This window comes from Mchenga conophoros, linkage group LG11 (genome assembly GCF_057382185.1).
Source record: "Mchenga conophoros isolate Kocher_MC1m ecotype Shallow Benthic linkage group LG11, M_conophoros_male_GT1.1, whole genome shotgun sequence".
NCBI classification, from domain to species: Eukaryota; Metazoa; Chordata; class Actinopteri; order Cichliformes; family Cichlidae; genus Mchenga; species Mchenga conophoros.
The window spans coordinates 6,446,827-6,467,314 of NC_140536.1; the positions used below are offsets into that span (position 1 = coordinate 6,446,827).

Genomic DNA, 20,488 nt, shown 5'->3' on the forward strand with positions numbered 1-20,488 from the left:
CTGCAACGCACACATGATGGTCTTGGAGCCGTAACACTGTAATAACATCAGTCACTGTAATATGGAATCATTTGAACGATCGCAGTTACAGACATGAATACTCATTTCCTGTGTTTTGAACTTTAGAAGTTGTTTTTCAGTAAATTTCCCCGTCTCTAACTAGACCAGTCACTTCCTGCTCTGTGTAGTAAGCTGATTTTTAAGACTTGGTGGAAAGAGGAAAGCATGGTGTCTTTATTTGGATTAAAGCAGAGTCAAAGTGAAGGATTAGAGAGTCCCAGTAGAAACTGCTGTGTTACTTCTGGAGAAACCTCTCTGCCTGCCTCTCTGTACTGCGAGCATTTTATGCATGACAGCACTTCAGAAGCCATTTCATTTCTGTTGTCAATTTAAATCTCGAGGGTTTGGGAATACATATAAGATTTTGGGGTGTACTGCTGTCGCTCTCAAATGGATTTGCTTTAGTTTGGCCGATTTGAACATTTTTCTGGGACTGAAGTGTGCAGGTTGGAGAAACCAGAGATGGTTTGGAAAGTGTCATTCGCTGAGTGTCCCACCAGAACCTTAATTTTAAACACATACTCAGGTCACATCTGCTGAAAACGAGTTGATTCAGAAGCAGTGAAACAACGGGAAAACTAGACTCAGGCTGGCTTACATGACAACAAGGCTGCTCTTTTAAGTGCTGCTTTGCTGTTGGTTAAAACAAAACAAGGTTTAACTGAACTATAACAAGTTCAGAGCAACACAAGGCAGCATGCAGTATTTGGAGTGTTTATTGTATGTTTTTATGGAGGACACACACATTGGTGCCTTTGTTTCCTTCATGCACCTTGTACAGATCCTTCACTCTTAACTTGGCATGTCAACACCACAACACTATTCCTTCTGGGACCTTTTTGTGTAAATATTTTTGCATGCATGCCTTTTTTTATTATGTGTGTATATCATCTGCTGTGTGTGTGTGTGTGTGTGTGAGATTGAAGTGTACAGCTGCGCATTCATCTCTTTGATGTCACTTCCTGTCATCTCCTCAGAGCTGTGTGTTTTTCAGTCCTCCTGTGTCGAGCTCCCCCACACACCATCTGAAAGCAGCGGGAAGCAGGATCAGCCTGTGGAGGCTGCCGCTGCGCCGCCTGTCCTTGGAAAACCTCGCGGCGTGGGTCATTAGAAGGGGACGCTGCCCTCGCTTTGGCTGCACTTTGGCTGCCTGCCGCGTTTAAAGATGCAGCAGGCCAATTTTCAGCGCACACAACGAGGAGAAAGGCCTTGTTCTTTGAGATAATAAAGCAGAGTTCTATATTTGACTTCACTCTGCCCTAAAATGATGGCTCTGATTCAGCTGCAGAAATCAGCTCTGACCGATACTGTTATATTGACAGTGAAATGACATTTACTGATGTCGGTGCCAATATTTATCTATTGTCACATCACATTTGTGCTGCCTATATTCTGAAAAATGTAGGCTTGAAGAGCTTCGTTTCCCTGCGACAGAAGGAGAAATAAACAAGAACAAAAAGAAAAGGAAGCTAAAAATGATCAGCATCCACTCTTGGAAGTAGCTGCTGTGACATCACTCACTGGTTTATGAAGGCCTGTTTTGAATAGCTTGTCAAACAGAAGTCATTCGCCAATGAGCACACCGGAGATGATCTGTCATGTCAGTCTCATGTGCTTCAGATGAAGAGAGCTGGACTTACTTATTTTGTTTCTGATTACATCTCACCTCTCATCTAAGAGGCTGCTTAAGTTCTCAAAACGGGTATTGAACCCCTCGTGGAGTTTTCAGCTTGGAGTTGGTCCTGAGAGAGTGACGGGGGGTGAATTTCCCAAGAAGTGCATGTTCAGTTAGACGCCATTTGTGTCCACTGTGAACATGAACAGAGGTGATCGTTGAGCAGGTGGTGGCGGCCTACAACACAAGCTATTAGCCATCTCTCAGATCAGACCTGAGTGCCCTTCGCAGGATTTAAAAGGCATTTCTTCCTGGAAGTTTTACTTCTACCACCACGATACTGTTTCAGAGCACTGAGTGGCAGGTCTCTCACAATCAGTGGATCCCTATAAAAGACAAGAAAATGTCCAAATGGAGACTCTAAGACACTGTACTAATAAATGGATACATGTACAGACCATGCATTTGGTACTCCTGTGAAATTACAAGCAGACAGCGTTTTGCTGCAATTTCCAGACGACCTGCAGAAGGTGTTGTCATGGTAATCTGTCCCAACGATAGTTTTTCATTCATTGCTTGAGTTTTTGCTCCCCGGGGGCCGAGCGAGACCACATGTTGTCTGTGGTAAAGTAGATTTATCTCAGTGCAGTAAAGCTTTCTGCTGGCTCTGAATTATTTCCAGACTATAATTTTTCTAGCCAACTCTTAATTATCTGATGATGAATGGCTGAGAGTGATTAGTGTTTGTTCTACTCTGGAAAAGAGATGTTCGTATTTAACCCAGAAGGCTGCTGCTAATGGAAGCGTAGTGCTGGATTTGAGGCTCGATGTTGTACTGGATCTCTCATACATATACCACTTGAGTAATATCTTTAAGTGGAAAAACAGCGAAGTAAACAGCTCATTGGTTTTTGTCAGTGGATTTGAACAAATGGGCATCTGAATATATTCTCTGTATACCCCACCCCAAAGCTATTAGCAAAGAGTGAATAATGTGCAGAGTTTGGTCAGCCAATAGTGCTGTCATATATCTTAGATTTGCTTTTTTACTTTATCTTCCAGGCATGGGGAAGGGCCTGACATAAGTAGGACTTTATCTGCAGTATTGTGGTTCACTTTGTGAAGTACAGATTTTACGGAGGCATGTTTTAAGCAAGGATCAGCCTGTTCAGACATCCCAAAACCTCAGGTGATAAAAGAAAACAGAAGAAATATGTGGAAATGAGAAAACTCAATCAATTACTGCTGGGTTTATGCTGCTCACTCGATCATCCTATCGCCCCTTTACTTTTACACTCCTGTTCAAAATTGAGAATGTTGTCTAGTTCCCATAAATGCAAACAGCTTGGCTGACCTTTAAGACTGCGGTGTGGTTGCTTGCTTTAATTTAGAGCCCTGAAGTGTTTAAGTTTTGAAGGTGCAAACCTTGATCAGTGCCATGGAGCAAGAAATTGAAGTCCCAACAACTCACTCTATAATTTACTGAATGACACTCTGAATATGTAAAACCTTGATATACAGGGAAAAAAACCCAATTGTGTAAAAACACATTTCCCCGTAGAACTTTAAAAGTCCCCGTTGACTCATTTAGTGTGAACTTCTGGGGTTCAAGAGCCCACACTGCCTGTAGTGCTGTGTGGCTGGGATCAGATTTTCTTATCTGTGTTGAGCTCTTAAGTCTCTGATACCAGTTTTAGTTGGTGTTATTATTTGGAATAGGATGGGACCAAGCTGGAGTTTTAGCATAGAAAGATTTCAAAAATAAAGAAGGTACTCATTCACCAGCTTTTGTTTGGTACAGTAGCTGGAGTTAGTTTCATGTCCTTGACTGAATTTAGAAAGGCTAGTGTGCCTTTTCTGGGGAGTAAAAAAAAAAGTTTTTCTGTGTTTTAATGAGCCCATATCCCACGGGTGAGACAGAATTCTGCTTCATCTGACATCCTGGCTGGAAATGGTTTTGAGAGCCCATCATCCAGAGTGTTGAGTGTGGGAGGTGAGTGTTTAGCCCATCCACTGGCTGTCTGAAAAGCTTTAGGATACTGCTGGCTTTCCCAGACTGTAATGGTAAGAGGAAAGTTAGAGGAATTTTCTCAGACCAGGGAGGAACCAGGGCAGCAGACACACGATGGATGACTTCTGTTGTATGTACAGGCTCCTTTTCTCTCATTGCTTTTTTTCTTCTCTCCAATCAGCCTGCAAGAGTGAGCATAAAAACCTGCGCACGTACCCTCAATCTAGAACTCATTCCTAAGGGGGCTGAGCAAGCCATATGCTGCAATCCCGCCATCAAGTTCTGTTTTTCGTGGAGGGACAGTTTGTATTGAGCACTCTAATACTTTGGAGAGGCTCAGGGGACAAGCAGACTAACTGCTGAGTAGTCTCAGCTTGGAAACTAAGAGCTGCGTGCAGGATTTGTACAATAGCAGCACTCTGTCTACCTGAACCATCTAATTATAGACCGGGCTGTAGTTGAATTGCTCTAAAGTCTCACTGTCTGTAAACAACAGGCAGGCAGAAGGCTGGGGAAGAAAAAGAAGGTAAAAGTGAAAATGTTAGCAAATGAGCATGAGTGGAGAGGGAAAAAACTGCAATGAAGCTGTGCATCTGTTACGGGTGTCAGCTGAGATCACAGTAGTATGTGAAGGTGTGGATGAGGCAAGTTTCTGCCAGTTTACCCAACAACCCTTTCAATTAGCAGTAATTGGTTTTTCATACGAGTGTTAACGGTGCAGCCAAACCATTGGGGACCGATACAAATACGGTCACACCCGGCAGTTTGCAGGAAAACTAGGCACGGATCTGACCTGACTTTGATAAAAATGCAGTGCTCAGCTCCATGTAATGATGTCCTGTGCCGATGGTTTCTCAGCAACACACTGTTAATAGGTCGAATACAGAGCTACAGCTACTGTTGCTTGTGGAAATGAAAAAAGCATCTGCCTGTTAGCAAGACTGCGCAAAAGCTGCCTAGCTGAATATCAAGAAAGTTGATGAAGAGATGGCACAAAGGCGAAGAAAAAGACCATTGCATTTTGCCACACAACCATACTTTTGCTAAAATTACTGAATAAGCTGTTGACCTCACTTCTTGAGTTCTGGCTCTGTTTAAATGCTGAAATAAAGGCCAGTTTTTCCTACACATAGACGTCTGTTATAGCATACTGCAAAGTTTTGGGCAGTAGGAGCAAGTCGGGACGTTCTCAGACCTGAAATGCTGAGAAATGGTAGGAAAAGACTGAACCCTACATCTAAGTTGTGCCCTCTAAGGAACAATGTAGGTTTTTCTTTAGTAGATTTAAAAAAAATAATCCACTCTGCATTAAATATCGCCCACTCTCCAAGCCTCTACTTACCTTAAGCCTTCACCTGCCTTGTGGCGAATGATGTTTTTAAATCACTTGCATAAGGTTTGGAAACATGTTCAGGTTAAAGTTGTGGTCTCCATTTGCGTTACAAAAACATGGAAGATATTTTCAGAGACGCAGTGAGGACATGCACAGTGTAAATACTTTAAGCCAGTGGCTCATAAAACATTTAACTCCCTGATGAAACAGAAACACAGGTCCCATTTATAGATTGCTATATTTCTTTTTAGATACCCCAGAAAAAAAAAAAAAAAACATGTCACAGGGGTTGGACGTGTCCACACGTGTGTACTGAATACATGTCTAGACTGGTGTCTCTTGGCTGTGGTCAATTACTTGTTTACATCATTACAAATAAACCAATCAACGCAGATTGGGAGTCATATGAAACCAGAGGTGACTGAACTGAACCCCTGGCGAGTGTCATCCACAGTGAGTGCTACGTGGACCTGCAGGGGAGGGTTTATATATTTAGGAGACTAACGGGAAGCCGTGCTGTGCTTGTTTATCTTGTCAGTCGTTGCAAAGAGCTTCAAAGGTAATGATGATTATGTGATCTGCTAGTCGTGACTGGAACTGAACCTCATGTCAGGAATAATGAGAAATGTTTAGAAATTGGCAAAGATAAAGAGGTGCTTTGTATTGTAAAATGACATGGAGAGTGAGTGGGAGGTAGTTATGTTAAAATGCAAGGGATAGAAACTGAGAGGCATCCAGGTTATCAAAATCATTCTTCCAAGCTCAGCAGTTTCCCTGTAAAACAATGTCATTAAAGTCATGTTGGCAGCATTTCTATTTTTACACAGTATTCATATTTAAAGTTCATAAAACTTTCACCCCCTTAGACATATAAGCAGAATCAATAATTGTAGTTTTGTCTGTATTCATTCTTATTCTTGCTAGCTGATGGTCAGTAGGTTGATTTGTTTACTCCCCACTTGGACTTGGTAGTTAAATGGTAGTTCAACTCTAAATCAATTCATTACGTTTTTTTAAAATTGCATTTACAATAAATAAATGTTATATTTATAAGGTTGGTGGTTTAAACCCTGGTTGTTCCAGTCAAATACTTTTGGGCGAAATGATGAAATCCAACTTGCTCTCCAATTCGTTCATCAGAGTGTGAACGTTAAAGGCACTTAAATGTCCAAAAAAGTGCTTGTGTGAATGCCGCATGTTGTATAAAGAGCTTTAAGTACTTGAGCAGAGTAGAAAAGCTTTTTATAAGAAGCAGCTGTTCGGTTGCTGTCTCTCGTAGGTCCTGGACTGTGTCTAACTATCTTGTCTCTGGTTGATTGTTTCAGGTTCAACTACAGGTCGACTCACCACCTCACCACAAATGGCTTCTATGAGTTTCTCAACTGGTTTGATGAAAGAGCCTGGTATCCTCTGGGTAGGATAGTTGGGGGCACGGTAAGTATTTTGTGTCTTCTGTGCATGTGTGTGTTTGTGTGCGTGGTGCGAGTCAGAGATGCCTGACTCAAGGTTATGAGGCACTGTGTGCACTTTCTGCCTGTACTGCACCTCTTTCTTTGTCCTTATTTCTCAAGAGTCACCTTATCATGATGAATCTTCCATCATCAGCTCACTTTAAACAGCGCGCGCACACACACACACACACACACACACACACACACACACACACACACACACACAAACTAAAGCGTTGCTGGATGGCTAAACGGCTCCGAGGGGAAGCGGGGAGGTAAGAGCTTGTACGACACAGAGTGGATCTGTCTTCATAACCGCTAAAGGACAGACTGGCTCGAGTCACTTTTAACTCGTCATTACATTACAGCTCATCTCTGAGCGCCTGACTCCTCCTCTTCTCTATATTTATAACTTACGTGTGATCTCTCTGTATGGGTTATGGGCTAATCTGTTCCCCAGAGTGCACTTCAGTGCGTTCACATTATCAGAGAAAACAACAGCTTGAATGTGTTTTTGCATAATGTGACACTGGGAAGAGAAAATGTTCTACTGAAGCTATACAATTATAGTTGTGTGTGTGTGTGTGTGTGTGTGTGTGTGTGTGTGTCCGTGCGCAGTCTGTAGAAACAATGCGTTAGGGCTGGGCAGTCGTTTCCTTGTGAGATCTTTAGAAGGCGATACAATCACAGCTGGGCGAGAGGGGGAGGCGGAGGGTTCCAGTGCACCCATTAATTAATGAAATCTATACACTGTATGTCCCAGGAGGAGTTATGTGCACACCCACATTGCTTGAATGAATTATTTAATAAATATTGCTGTTTTTTTAGATAAGGCTTTAACACATTGAGTGAAATGGAAATAAAGATTTATGATATTCTGAATAAATTTCAACCCTCTTCCTTCTAGGTGTACCCAGGCCTAATGGTCACAGCAGGCCTGATCCATTATGTGCTCAACCTGCTGCACATCACTGTCCACATACGGGACGTCTGCGTGTTCCTGGCCCCGGTGTTCAGCGGCCTGACCTCCATCTCCACCTTTCTGCTCACGAGGGAGCTGTGGAACCAGGGGGCAGGACTGCTGGCAGCCTGCTTCATTGCCATCGTTCCTGGCTACATCTCCCGCTCCGTGGCTGGATCCTTTGACAATGAAGGGATCGCCATCTTCGCCCTGCAGTTCACCTACTACCTCTGGGTATGCCTGAATACTTCTTCAGCCTTGCCATAGTCTTATCACTCATACAGGGAATAATTAGAGTGTGAGGCTTTGAAGCACAACTCATGTCTTTTATTTAAAGCTGCATTAATCACTATTCTTAGATTAACAGTGAACCAAAGGACGTGAGGTACTGCTGCCCAGATTACTAATTAACAGCCAGCACAGCACTGACCTAGCCTCATGATCTGACTGAAGTCCATTTTATTCATGCCTCATTAAAATATGCCATAGCAGGGGCTGTATTTGCTCTGTGATAAATCTGATCCGTTGGTTGCTACTGGTTGCTAGGAGCAGGTGACTAAGAGATGGGCCAGTTTTCGAGCTGTTATTGCTGCTGGCTGAGTGACAACCATTTCTATGTTGTTTCTATGTTACTGCACTCATCTCATTCACACTGGTTACTGTGTTCACCATATTTTCTCTGGCATGTGCGCAAGAACATCATAAGCCTCGTTTTTTTGCCCTCCCAACAACAGCTGTGAATGGCATGGTTTTTCCAAGTGCGGAGCAGCTGTTGATGGGCTGGAACAGTAAGGTTGAGAGGTGACACGGAGATTCAAAGGCCCAGCAGGGTCATTCAGCCTGAGAGGAAAGATATCGGGGTTTTTTTTTTCCACCTTTCACTTCATAAAGCTCTGATAAACCTAATGCTAACTGCCTTATACCAACAAACAACTAGCTGGTGAACACAAGGGAACATTTGGTGCACAAAAACGCTGCCCTGTGTCTGCTTGGTGTGGATGTAGGTTAACAGACTGCAAACACAGTCACCCAGGTAACGTCAAGAAGTCATGTGCTTTTAGCTTGTTTCCCTTTTAATAGACAGGTTCCAGTGTACTTTTACACTGAAGGTCCTTCACTCATTGATAGAACAAGTGCTTTTCTTTCAGTGGAGACTTTCCACCTCTTTAGCCGCTATGGAGTTATCTGAAAATGAAGCGGTAATACTTTGAAACTCTGCATGTTTCAAACCTTATTTTGGGGCTTTTTTTTTTATGTTTATGTGTAAATATAGTTTTTATTTCTCAGTGACCATGCCCATCCATTTAGACTTTAATAGTTGCTCAAACATCTCAGTGGCTGCCAAGTTGCAACACCTGCTGATGGACGTATGGTATCACTTTCAAAACTCACAAGTCTAAAAATGCATGCAAGATAAACCTGGACGTCTCTCTTGGGTTTCTGCGACTCGCTCAGCTCACTGAAAGACACGATTGTTTTGGAGAAAGCCTTAAATAACAATGAAAATAGGAAAAAAGCAAATGAGCTTGCCAAGTGTTAACATTTTGGCCTGAGATGGTTGCTTTCAGTCTCACGCTGCCAGGATTTTATCTCACGCCAAGTAAGAGGAAGCCTCAAAGCTGCTCATGAAAAAAACAGACATGTTAAACAGGACAAAGTCTGAGGATCTCATTTTTCAGCTTTTCACCACCAATGTTGGTCAATAAAAGTTATTTATTGGCAGAGGCAGGTCAAGCTACTTAAAGTTTATTAAACCCCTGCAGTGTGATGCAGCAGCAGGATTCATCCACAGTGACTTGTGGAGTTGTTAAATTGCCAATGGCAGTGTGTTGACTTCGGACAGGGGAGCTGTCACTCAGGGTCGCTATTTAAGAATTCAATGTGTGAGTTAACAGAAAACTAAACGCATTCAATGCATTAGAACTGGTTTTGTAAATGTTGTAGCAACGTCTGAATGAAGCCCTGAGGCACCGACATGTGACCCGTGTGTGGGTGACAATGCCATCGCTTTATCAGACTGATGAAGCCAGCAGTGTTATCTGTCCCAGGATGAGAAGGGCTTAAGCATCTTTCTGCTTCTACAGATTATTCCTCACACTGGTCCTCAGCGATTTGTCCACATGGGCAAATGGGCTAATGTTATTCTTACTAAAGACCATCACCATGACATTTCAAGCATACCACTGAGATTCAGAGGACCCCTTTATCCCTGTTAAAGAGCCCTGAAGTCACTGTTAAGTGGTGGAATGGAAAGATGGGGAATACTAGAACAAGAACTGATTTCTGTTTCCTGGATTCAGGCAAGTCTGAAATAATTGCACCATGAATAAATCACACACATAAGTACACATACAGGCTTTTGAGGGCTTAGTAGATCTGCTCTAAGTGAAATACAGAATAGCTTAATAGTCTCCAGTGAATGCTCCTCATTCTCCTTTATCATCTTGTTTCCCCACTTGTTCACTTGTCCTCAACTTTCATTCAGTATCTGCTCTTCCTCCATCCACCACATCTCATTGGTTCGGCTCCATCATCTGTGCAGCCAATTGCAACAGCTCCCACCTGAGCCTTCGTTAAGTCAGGGCTCGTTAGCCTCGTTAGGCCCTCGTTAGCAGCTGCTGTGTCCTGCTGTGGGCAAGGTAAAGATCTGTAGGACACGGTGGTCTGCTTTGTGTGTGGGTCATTAAAGAGGCAAACATGATGAATAATTCAGACTATCATGTTGGGCAAGCAGCAGTGGAGCAAAATCATCGAGGAAAGAAACAGCGAGCAGCACAGCTTAGTTAATGGAAGGCTCTGATTTACATTTGTGTGTGTGTGTGTGTGTGTTTGTGTGTTTGTGTGGTTAATGCTCTCTGGTGTACACCGCAGGTGAAGTCTGTGAAGACTGGATCAGTTTTTTGGGCCATCGGATGCTGCCTCTCCTACTTCTATATGGTGAGAACTCACACGCACAAACACACACAGATCCTTTGTTATAATTGTGACACTTTGCTGGTAACACTTGTGTTCTAATATGGCAGGAGGATGGAAATCATTCATGAATGTTGTTAGGACTAAATGTGCAAATGCAGAAGTGTTAAAGGTCATTGTTTACTATTCCTCGTACCTCCGTGTGTGTGCTTTATGAGAATGTTTGGCATAATCAGGAATATTTTCTTTTATTGTTGTGCAGTAGTTTGGAAATTTAAACCAAAGGCCTGGTCCCATGGCTGCCTTAGTGCTTCCATTTCTGACGTATATAAACAGGATGTCTTGAAGCCTTCTCACCGTGCAAAAGAAAATATCGTAGATATTACAAATTTAATTGTATTTATATAGCACTAAATCACAACAGCAGCAGGCACTTTATATTATAAGATAAAGACCCGACAATAATAGAAGATGCCCTATGAGCAAGGACTTGGCGACAGTGGGAAGAAAAAACTCTGAAGATGCTCCTGGCAGAACCAGGCTCAAAGAGGGGCAGCCATCTGCCACGACCGGTTGGGGGTGAAGGGAGGGAGACGGGACGAAAGATGCACTGTGGAAGAGAATCAGATTAATAACAACTAATGATTAAATGCAGAGTGGTGTATAAACGCAGAGTGAAGAAAAACCGCTGTGCATCATGGGAAGCCCCCAGCAGCCTCGGCAGCTTAACTAAGGGATGATTCAGGGTCACATGATCCAGCTGTAAGCCAAACACTTTGGTTCTCCTTTAAAATATGACTATAAAAGGTAGCAGGCGATAACTCTTAGATTATGATGGCTTCTTTTAACTTCTGTTAAACGCAGGTGCCACTGGTTAACTCTTTTAGCTTTCATTGGCTCCTGTTACCTACCTGGTTAGCTAGTTTCATCGAATGGCAGTCGGTGCCTTAGCACGCCCTGAATTTCTCCAGACGTCTTCCGCAGTATTCGAGTTTGTTATATGGTTGGTTTGTAGTTGATTTAAGCTGCTTATTAATTTTAGCGGTAACCTACAATAGTTATTAATACACACACGCATAAAATGATCTTTTTTTAGTTAGCGGTGTCATTGTTATGTTCTGCCCCTGGCTGAAAATAATTGGAAGGGGTTCAGCAAATAGCCTCTAGCCCAACTTCAGCATTTGTAGTCCAAGGCTCAGTTTGAGCACAGTTCCTTAGAGAGAGTGATTCTGACACTTGATAAGGACGGGCCCTGAACCTTAAACTGAAAAGGAGAGCAACTTGTGGATCGCAGAGTCAGTGCACATCGCCGTGCCCTTCACAGAACTGTTGCAGCAGTTATGATGTCCATCAAACTTTGTTGCACTCGAACCACTGGGAGCCATTTTCATCAGACGAAGACATGAAAAATGTCCTCGGGAGAACCGTTCCCTTAACCTGCCCATCATTCACGTCAGAATGTGAAGAATCACCTCGTGCCGTAAACTGTGACGCCGCTTCACTGGCAGCCGCTCGCTGCCTGGCAGCTACATGACACTTTGAGACGAATCAGAACAAAGCTTGAAAAGGGTTGCGTGTGTGTGCATCTCTGTTCTGTGCACGTGTGTCTGTGTGTTTGTGCTTCTGAGGGGTTTGTACCAGCAGCATAATGTGAATGCCAGTCGTAATGCTGAAGCTCATAATGATTTCACAGCTCACAGGTGGGCTGTGCAGCTTTGCACCCTGCTCCTTATTGCAAAGCGTCTCATTATTGAAGTGAATAAAAGAGAAAACACAGTCACTCTTTAGGGATTCGTGGGCCAGTTATACTTCTACTGATTATCTGCTACAGTCGAAAGCATTGTACACATTCAGCGGGGATAAGCTAGCCATGTAGCAGTCTGTGTATGTGTGGAGGTAGGCCTTTCTGCATGCATAATCCAAATGATTCCGCCCCGCCATTAATGAAAGCTTTGAATTAATTAAAGTGGGCTCATTAAATGTGTTTTTTGACAGGTTTCTGCTTGGGGTGGTTATGTGTTCATAATCAACTTGATTCCTCTTCATGTGTTCGTCCTGCTGCTCATGCAGCGCTTCAGTCGGAGAGTCTACATAGGTGAGATGCAGCAAAAACACACACACAAACTCATTTACATTCATTCGAGAGTGGGAAGCGACGACTTGAGGGTTTGCAGTTGTGCTCATTTGATGTTGACTTTATGCAGAATCAAGAGAAGATGTAGGGGTGCATTCAGCAGCTATGCACACACAGGCTCTGCTTTCTCTCCTTGAAAAGACTTTCAGGCCCAGCACATGTGGGGATGCCACACAGAAGACCATGTGCTTCTTTTTCATATCTGCGCTGCATAAACACAGTTACTAATAATTAACACCATCCACTAGCAACTGATGTTCAGTTTACACAAATCCCCCAGAGAAGGGCAGAAAGGATCTGGGATAAAAGTGCGGGACTGAAAGTGGAAATGCAGGCAGGCAAAGGAAAGATTAAAGTGGTCTTCCTTTCAAAGAGCTTGCGTCGTCACACACTCCTGAGCTCGCCGTGCTCTGACTCTGATGCCACATCACCGTGCCGTTGTTTCAGATTGAACTCGGTAGCTGAGCTCATGATCGTTTGGAAGTGACATGTGGATATGCACAGACAAACTGGTGAGGGGAACTTGGTGGGAAAGCTGTGAAGTGTGGAATCAGAGAAGCCATGCTGACTAGTGGCTGAACTCAGGACAAGTATAGAAAGAGAAGGCTAAAAGTAGAGATGAGACGGGGCGACTGTTGGGTTTTGCATCCTCCAATAGGATTATTGGCAGAATGAATAATTTAACATGGCGCTTTCCTCCCTTGGTCTCTCACCTCCTTCATCCTCCTCCCCTCACCTCCTGCGTCTGTCTCTCTCTGAAGACCAGCACCGTACATTCTGCTTGCAGCAACACAGTAATTGAGTTAGTTCAAAGCTGTAATAGCTCGCTGTGTTCTGTGATGCATACCTTGTACAGTGATTTGCAGTCCAGTCTGTGGCCCACTGTCACACCCCAAACCCCGCTCGCTTCATCTTTCCTGTCTTCCAAAGCAGAAAAGCCGTAATGAAATCCAGCTGAAATTTCGTTATGAGCAGTGCGTCCTCTGTAGCTGAATAGAAACCCACTCAGATTCCTCTTTTTCTCTATCGGACTCAGCTTCTCACTCAGTGCTCGTCTTGAGTCGGCATATTGCTCAGCATCTAGAGAGCTCGCACTGTGTGCGTCTTTATCAGAGAAGGGTAAAGTGTCAGAAATAGATCACATATATTGATCTTTTATTTCTTTATTTTTGCTTGATGTTAAATAATGCAGAGAGATTTAAGTAGATGCCACAGTGGTGGCATACACTTTTACCAATAAGAAACTTGTTTACGCAAAGTCAAAAATCTAATTAAATAATAGAGTATATACTCTGTGACATAAGCAGCTGCCTCTGTAGAGAGTGCATGGGCTTGAATTTGGTAGGATAGACCACTTCTCCATGTGATGCAGGGTCTGGTTATAGCGTCCTTCCAGCTGGAGAAATACAGTTCCACCTAGGGCTGTGCAATATGACGAAATATATCGGATGACGAAATTAAAACATCCGTCGTTTCACATTATACGCTATCGTTTGTTTCATGGTGACGCAAAATACACTGTTTATGGTAATATTTTTTTATTGTTTGGATGGTCACCGTGTGGATGCAGGCACAGAGAATACTAGCATGGCCACTGAAGATGAGGCAGAATCGGGTAGCTCCAAACAGAAGGAGCAAGAGGCTACCTCTGTAGCATGGACATGGTTTGGTTATGAGAAGTCTGACACGGACCAGAAAACTATGCAAATTATGCCGCAAACCGGCCGCCACCACAGACTCAAACATGACAAACCTCTTCTACCACCAACGCAAGAGTCACGTGAAAGTAAGGAGAGAGTTTGCGGATGAGAAGCAAAAAAGAGCCGTCAGGTACTCAAACTAAACCTTACACGCAAACATTACATCGCGCCACGCCATGCAATAAAGACTCACAAAGAAAATGGCGGCCGTTACAACTTATGTCTAAAAATGTATGGGTTCATGCATGGGTCATAAAAACTCGACTCCAGGTACACAGCGCCCGGCTGATATGATTGTGATCATATCACACATATCGGCCCCAGTTCCCCCGGCTATGGAAAGTTTTGCCCAACTTCAAAACAACAGACTTTCTGGAGAAGTGGTTAAATGATATGAAGAACTGACACAACAGCAACGTGAAGGCTGGGGCTCGCTGGTACACAGCCACTAAATTTCCAAAATAAGAGCAAAATAACACTTTAAGTAGTTCACTAATAAACGAGTCAAGACTCAGGCAAATATAGAATAAAAAGTGACAGCCATTAATATACCTGGGAAGCACACTCTATATTGCACCAAGCACCAAAACGGCCACCTTAAGCTGCTGTAAGGTAAAGACTCTACAGTAATACACAGTGGTGTGATAGTAATGTCTTTGAGATGGATGTGTGCCTGAATATTTTCTTATGTAAGGTTCCCAACAGTTTATCAGTGAAAGCAGCTCCACCTATCAGAACAGAAAGCATGTGCTTTATATACATATTAGTGTAGTTCTGTATTTCCACTTTATGTGACTTATAAGGTCATTAGGTACAGCTATTATCAAACACGGAGCCCTGCTCCAAGTCTGTCTCTGCTAAACTTAATCTGTTCGCTTTTAATCAGCATCAGAATCATAAAAGCCCTTCTCAGTGTGATGCAATACACTCCCAGCAGCTACAGCTTTGAAAAACACACCGTCGTGTTGAATCTAATTTATGTCACAATATCATTTTTACAAAGGATTTATTTCAAGTCTAATTCTGTTTGATCACAGTAGACTGTACGCGCATCAATGTTTCAGCTCAGTGCATCAGCGCGGCTAGAGCAAGGTGTTTCCTTACATTAATTTACCACAGCAGTTGGTGAATCAGATCAGGCCGGCATCAGCAGTCTTTGTTTCCATTTTCCTCGTCCATGATAATGTTACCGTCATCAAAAGACAGTCACGGTGGGAGATTGATCGAGTCAGCGACCAAACAAGCTGCACTGCTTTTACATGGAAATATAAAGTCTGCTTTGTGGGCCCACACGTGGGGGATCTCTAGAGCACTGCCAGAGGAGGAGAGGAAATGTACATATCTGATTGGATAGTTGAACATTTGAACTTCCTGTTCCTCTTTGTTCCCTTCAGTTGGGTCAAGGCAGCTTGAATATTAAAAAGAAAACTGAGTGTATGTATGTCGGAGTGAGACATCTCTCGGTGCAATAGCAATAATAATCATGTCAGCTTGTGAAGACAGCAGTGGGGGGCTGATGTTTGATTCCTTTCTCATGAACAAATTGGTGTAGAACCCAACCACGTCCCTCCACACACCCCTACCCCGCACATCCCTTAGATGTGCTTTTTTGAGGCTCAAGTGGAAATTGGAATCCTTACTATTGTTACAGAGTGACAACCACATTATGTTTTCTCCTGGCATACAGCAACAATTCACTTAATGTTCTATTTAAATACATCGACTGCTTAAACTAACATTGTGCAGGACATCACTGTTTTCATCATTGATTCTTGTTTCCTGTCCATTCAGTCAGTTTGGTACAAGAAATCTCCTTTATGGATTCACTGCAAGTGTAGCCACGGTAAACATGGTTTAAAATATGTATGCCTCAAAGATATAAAGGCCTGGATGATCTGTCCTCTTCTTTGCAGATTAGGTCAAACTTGAGGTTATTTGGCTCTAAAAATATCAAACAGTGTCTGGAGCAGGAACATGAAGATTTTGCTCCATAGAGCAGCATTAACAGCCACAAAGCCACTCTGAAGCGCTCCTGTCCCCAAGTGTTCCCTGGCCTAATTATTAAATGCAGTCGAGGGGTGTACCTAAGCTGCAGTAGAGAAAGCAAGACACACCCACACAGTAGGCTGTAGGTGATTATGTGCAGCTGCAGAGCCTACAATATCGTGACATGAGGCAGTAGTCTGTGATGGCAGGCCACCAAACGAGCTTGGAGGAGAACGAGGCAAACCCCCATCGTCTTGTTGTTCTCCAGTGTTAGTGAGGATTTTTACATTGTGGGCACACCTTGATCTTAAATGGGCCCGACCAGGGAAACTCTCCTTTCTGCCAGTGTAAAGAAGTTCAACTGCACATTTATTTCCTGAGATATCATAATATAAGATGGTGTGGATGGTCGTTGGGAAGTCTGTCCTACTAAACATTTGTCAAAGCTGTTCAGTGGGCCAGTATTTGACCAGTCGATTCTGGCCCACGGGCCTTATGTTTGACACCCCTGCCTTAAAATATTAAGCTCCTCCAAATAACTGATGTTGTGATCTGGAGCTGTACAAATAGAATATAGAAACAAGTATAGAAACATGAGTCAGATGGCTCTAGCAAGTGCACATTCTCAGCTTGCGTGTTAGCCTGTTGTTTCATTAGCTGTGTAGTGCAATTTTTTATTTTTTTTATTAACTAGCAGGACTTGTTTGGAGGCTTTTATTCCTGAAGCTCTGTTTAAGTGTGTCTGATCCCTGAGCGCTCATTTGAAATGGTTTTCAGGTTTAGTCGACATATTTTACAGCCTGTTGTCTGGTTGTGCCGCTGACTCCCAAGTGTGTAAATCATTTGAACTCTTAAGTCGCTCTTACACTGTCATTCATAATTTAGGCTCAAAAGGCCTTCTTTGTTTCTTTCTTTTTCTTGTGTTCAGCGTCAAGGACCTTTCTGGGTTTGTTTGCAGCTCTTCTAAAATCACAAACGCCATTTCTTCTCAGGCTCCATCTTTCTTTGAATCGCAGACATTCTGTTTCATTTATTCACATTACCAACACATTCCCCAAGTCTCTGGTAATTAGAAACACAGTAGCTGCCACAGATGCATTTGTGCATGTTAAACAGGAACACGTTTTTTTTAATTAAGATTAATGTGCCAGTTGTAGGTCCTTCTGTCCAGTTCAGGTTTTCTGTATGATGTAAATTGTGTGCTGCCTCATGTGATGAAGTACTTACATCTGTGAGATCTGTACAGTGTTGTTTCTGCAGTGAAAGGTCATTCTGTCATTGTGAACGGCTCAAATGAAAGCCTCTGCTTACCCACTTCTTACACTGGAAGTTGCCCGGAGCGCACTGATTCTTAATGACACATAAAAAGACGTCGCAAATACCAAGTTTAGTTTCAGAGGAAAAATAAAAAAGGGGATGCGGTTTGATTAATAGCGGTTTGTTTTCAGCTGTGGTGGTTTGCAGTGCTGTAATGAGTGTTTTGTGCAGCTGCATGGAATTTGTGGAACTGAGTTAAAATAAACTAAAATTATTGTATGATCAGTACAGTGAAGGATTCTGTCAGCAAATGTGGGGCTCAGAGGAACCGGATAGACTTGCATGTACACGCTGCGCTTGTTAATAGAATCTATTCATCAGTTGGCCAGTGTGCTGACTGGATTAGATTCAGACTGATGAGTGAAAGTAAACACATGTAACACAGTTGACTGTGCTCATCTGGTCTTAACTGGTTGTTGTCTTCCTGCAGCCTACAGCACTTTCTACATCATCGGCCTCATCCTGTCCATGCAGATCCCATTTGTGGGCTTTCAGCCAATCAGGACCAGTGAACACATGGCTGCAGCAGGTCAGTAACCAGTCACCTGGGGTAAGGGTGGAAAGTATTGTTGGAAGTTGTTTACTGCAAAGCTATGGAGCAAGTCAGGTTTTCTAACATTCAGCAGAATCATTTTTATACTTGCAAAAAAAATCTGCACTACTCTCATGCTTTGTCAAACACTGCACAGTATGCTAAAAGCTAGATTTCTACTGTGAAGGCTGAAGTGTAGATTGAATGCACGTCTTGCCTATGATGTTTGCTCATTTCCATGGAAGCATTTGCTTTGCGTGCTCTAAAAAAAGATGTAATTATCTGCAGCTTCATTTTTACTTTGTCAGATACAACTTCTCGGTTTGCTTCTCTTCTGGTGACTTTAAACAGTTCTGCATATATTTTCTGGTTGTGTTTATTTCAGATCTTAAACCCAGTCTTGTTTGCACTGTCTCTGCAGGTGTGTTTGTGCTGCTACAGGTCTACGCCTTCCTGCAGTACCTAAAGGACAGACTGACCAGGCAGGAGTTCCAGACTCTCTTCTTCTTGGGAGTCTCTCTGGCTGCTGGAGTTGTTTTTCTCTCTGTCATCTATCTGACATACACAGGTTGGTTATCTATTAGAAGGCTGGTTGTTTATTTGACAATGTGTAGTAAAGATAGATAAATATGTGGCGAGAAGCAGAGAAATGACATGCAGTAAAGTTTAATCTAAGTTTGTTTTTTTTTTTAGTGCTGAGAACATCCTATGTTATGTTAACAATTTGGAAATGCAGTCACTCCAGAAAGATTTGATAACATTGATGACCCTGGTCTAAATACTGTATCTTCCTATGGGAACGCTGCCCTGGTGTCACTGATCATGGAGGTTCCACTAACACCATGTGTGTCTGAAGGCAGAGCCCTATCCACTTTAATGACACGTGTTCACTTTTACAACAGTCTAAATCCAAACGGTGCCCATTCCTGATGGTCCATTCAACCGTTTGTCCTCACAGGTGTCAATGCAGTCTGTGAACATGGACCTTCTGCTGTCAGGATATACACGTTCCTGTGTAAATGATCATGCAGAGGCCAAAAAATCTCGGGAAATCTGCACGATATTTGGCTCCTGCTTAGTAAAGTATCAAAACACTAATAGTTTCACTTTATTTCCAAATCTTCTGGTTCTTTTTGGTCTTGCACTTGCAGGTTTTTACTTGGATGTGCAGATTTTTGCTCTTTGCCTGGAGAGAGCTGTGACGGTGGTCTCAGTGGGCACTGGGACACAAACTGGACATAGAGACTCATCAGTGTAAAATTCTTTTAAAGCTTTGGGGTTTTTGCTCAAAAGTGATTTAACTAGCTTTTCCCAAGCTCATGCTTATATGCTGTGCAGTTTTACAACATTTTGCAGTTCGTGCTGGGAGTAGGGGCAGAATGTGTCATGCAGCTGCAGTCTTTGGCACATTTTCCCATAATTCAGTTTTTCAATTCAATTTTATTTATATAGCGCCAAATCACAACAACAGTCGCCTCAAGGCGCTTAAATACATAGTGACAGCCTAATACAGTCTTGTTGTGTATTCCTTATGACTGCAGACTGTATACAAAGGGATGGATTTTTACACATACAATCCTATAATTACATAATATTTCTGTTTTCATGGTAAGACATGGTTATTAAGACTTGACAGAAGCTATTCTTGAGTTGGCTAGTCACTCAGTTCCACGTGTGTGCAGCATTTAACATATCTCCAAAGGGTAATGATAAGTCAGAACAGCATGGCGTTAGTCTGGGATTTTTCATGAGCGGTATAAGGAAGTAATGTCCTGTTACACAGTCCATCGCTATTAGGGGAAAAATGATGCTGTGAGAGGAACGACACAAGAACGACTGAGCAAACGTGATTGTGATGGCAATTTCCATGATGGAGCCTTTACTCTGTCAGAGATAATAGTTCTGCTTTCTACGGATGAACTGTAATCAGCACTAGAATGAAAGCGAATAGGCAGGTCATTCAGCTGAAATGCACTGCGCTGCACAGGTGAGCTTTTCTAAATCACTCTGTTCTGACACATCAGGGCTAAGAAATCTCTCACTATATCATTAGGCTGTCACTCTCCTCTGTGCCGCAGAGTGCTGTTGAAGCGCGTGGCATTACACGGGGAAGTGGCTCTCTTACTTCATGGATCTCAGTTGGTGTGAATGGGATGGACAAAAAAGTAGGAACGCTTGTCAGTTCAGAAGAACCATTAAAAACAACCTCAAATGATCACACAGTTGAAATCAGTCCTCTCAGAGCATTGTAATCTTGTTGAAAGGAGAACCTGACCGCTAGGATGGATTCACTAAGAAAGATGTAATGGACCAAAAACTGCATTGTAGTGTGATTGACTTGGCTTTATGCAGTTCCCCTGAAGGTACTTTTAGTTGCTTCACATGGCTTCACCACATCAGATGGTTTCCAATCCTCTGCAGAGATGTCGTTTTCCAAATCTTAGTTCCACACATTTAGCTTTATAAACTTTGGAT

General features: G+C 42.8%; 1 protein-coding gene across 1 annotated transcript in view; it reads left to right on the plus strand.

Moving 5' to 3' along the window:
- The window catches only part of LOC146563494 (dolichyl-diphosphooligosaccharide--protein glycosyltransferase subunit STT3B-like), a 74,512-nt gene that overhangs the window by 35,349 nt on the left and 18,675 nt on the right, over positions 1 to 20,488 (plus strand). Inside the window, exons 2-7 of the mRNA XM_085290612.1 lie at positions 6,345 to 6,453; positions 7,378 to 7,665; positions 10,303 to 10,368; positions 12,340 to 12,439; positions 17,912 to 18,010; positions 18,435 to 18,581. Coding sequence (XP_085146738.1) covers positions 6,345 to 6,453; positions 7,378 to 7,665; positions 10,303 to 10,368; positions 12,340 to 12,439; positions 17,912 to 18,010; positions 18,435 to 18,581 — 809 coding nt within the window. The remainder of the gene's footprint in view (positions 1 to 6,344; positions 6,454 to 7,377; positions 7,666 to 10,302; positions 10,369 to 12,339; positions 12,440 to 17,911; positions 18,011 to 18,434; positions 18,582 to 20,488) is intronic.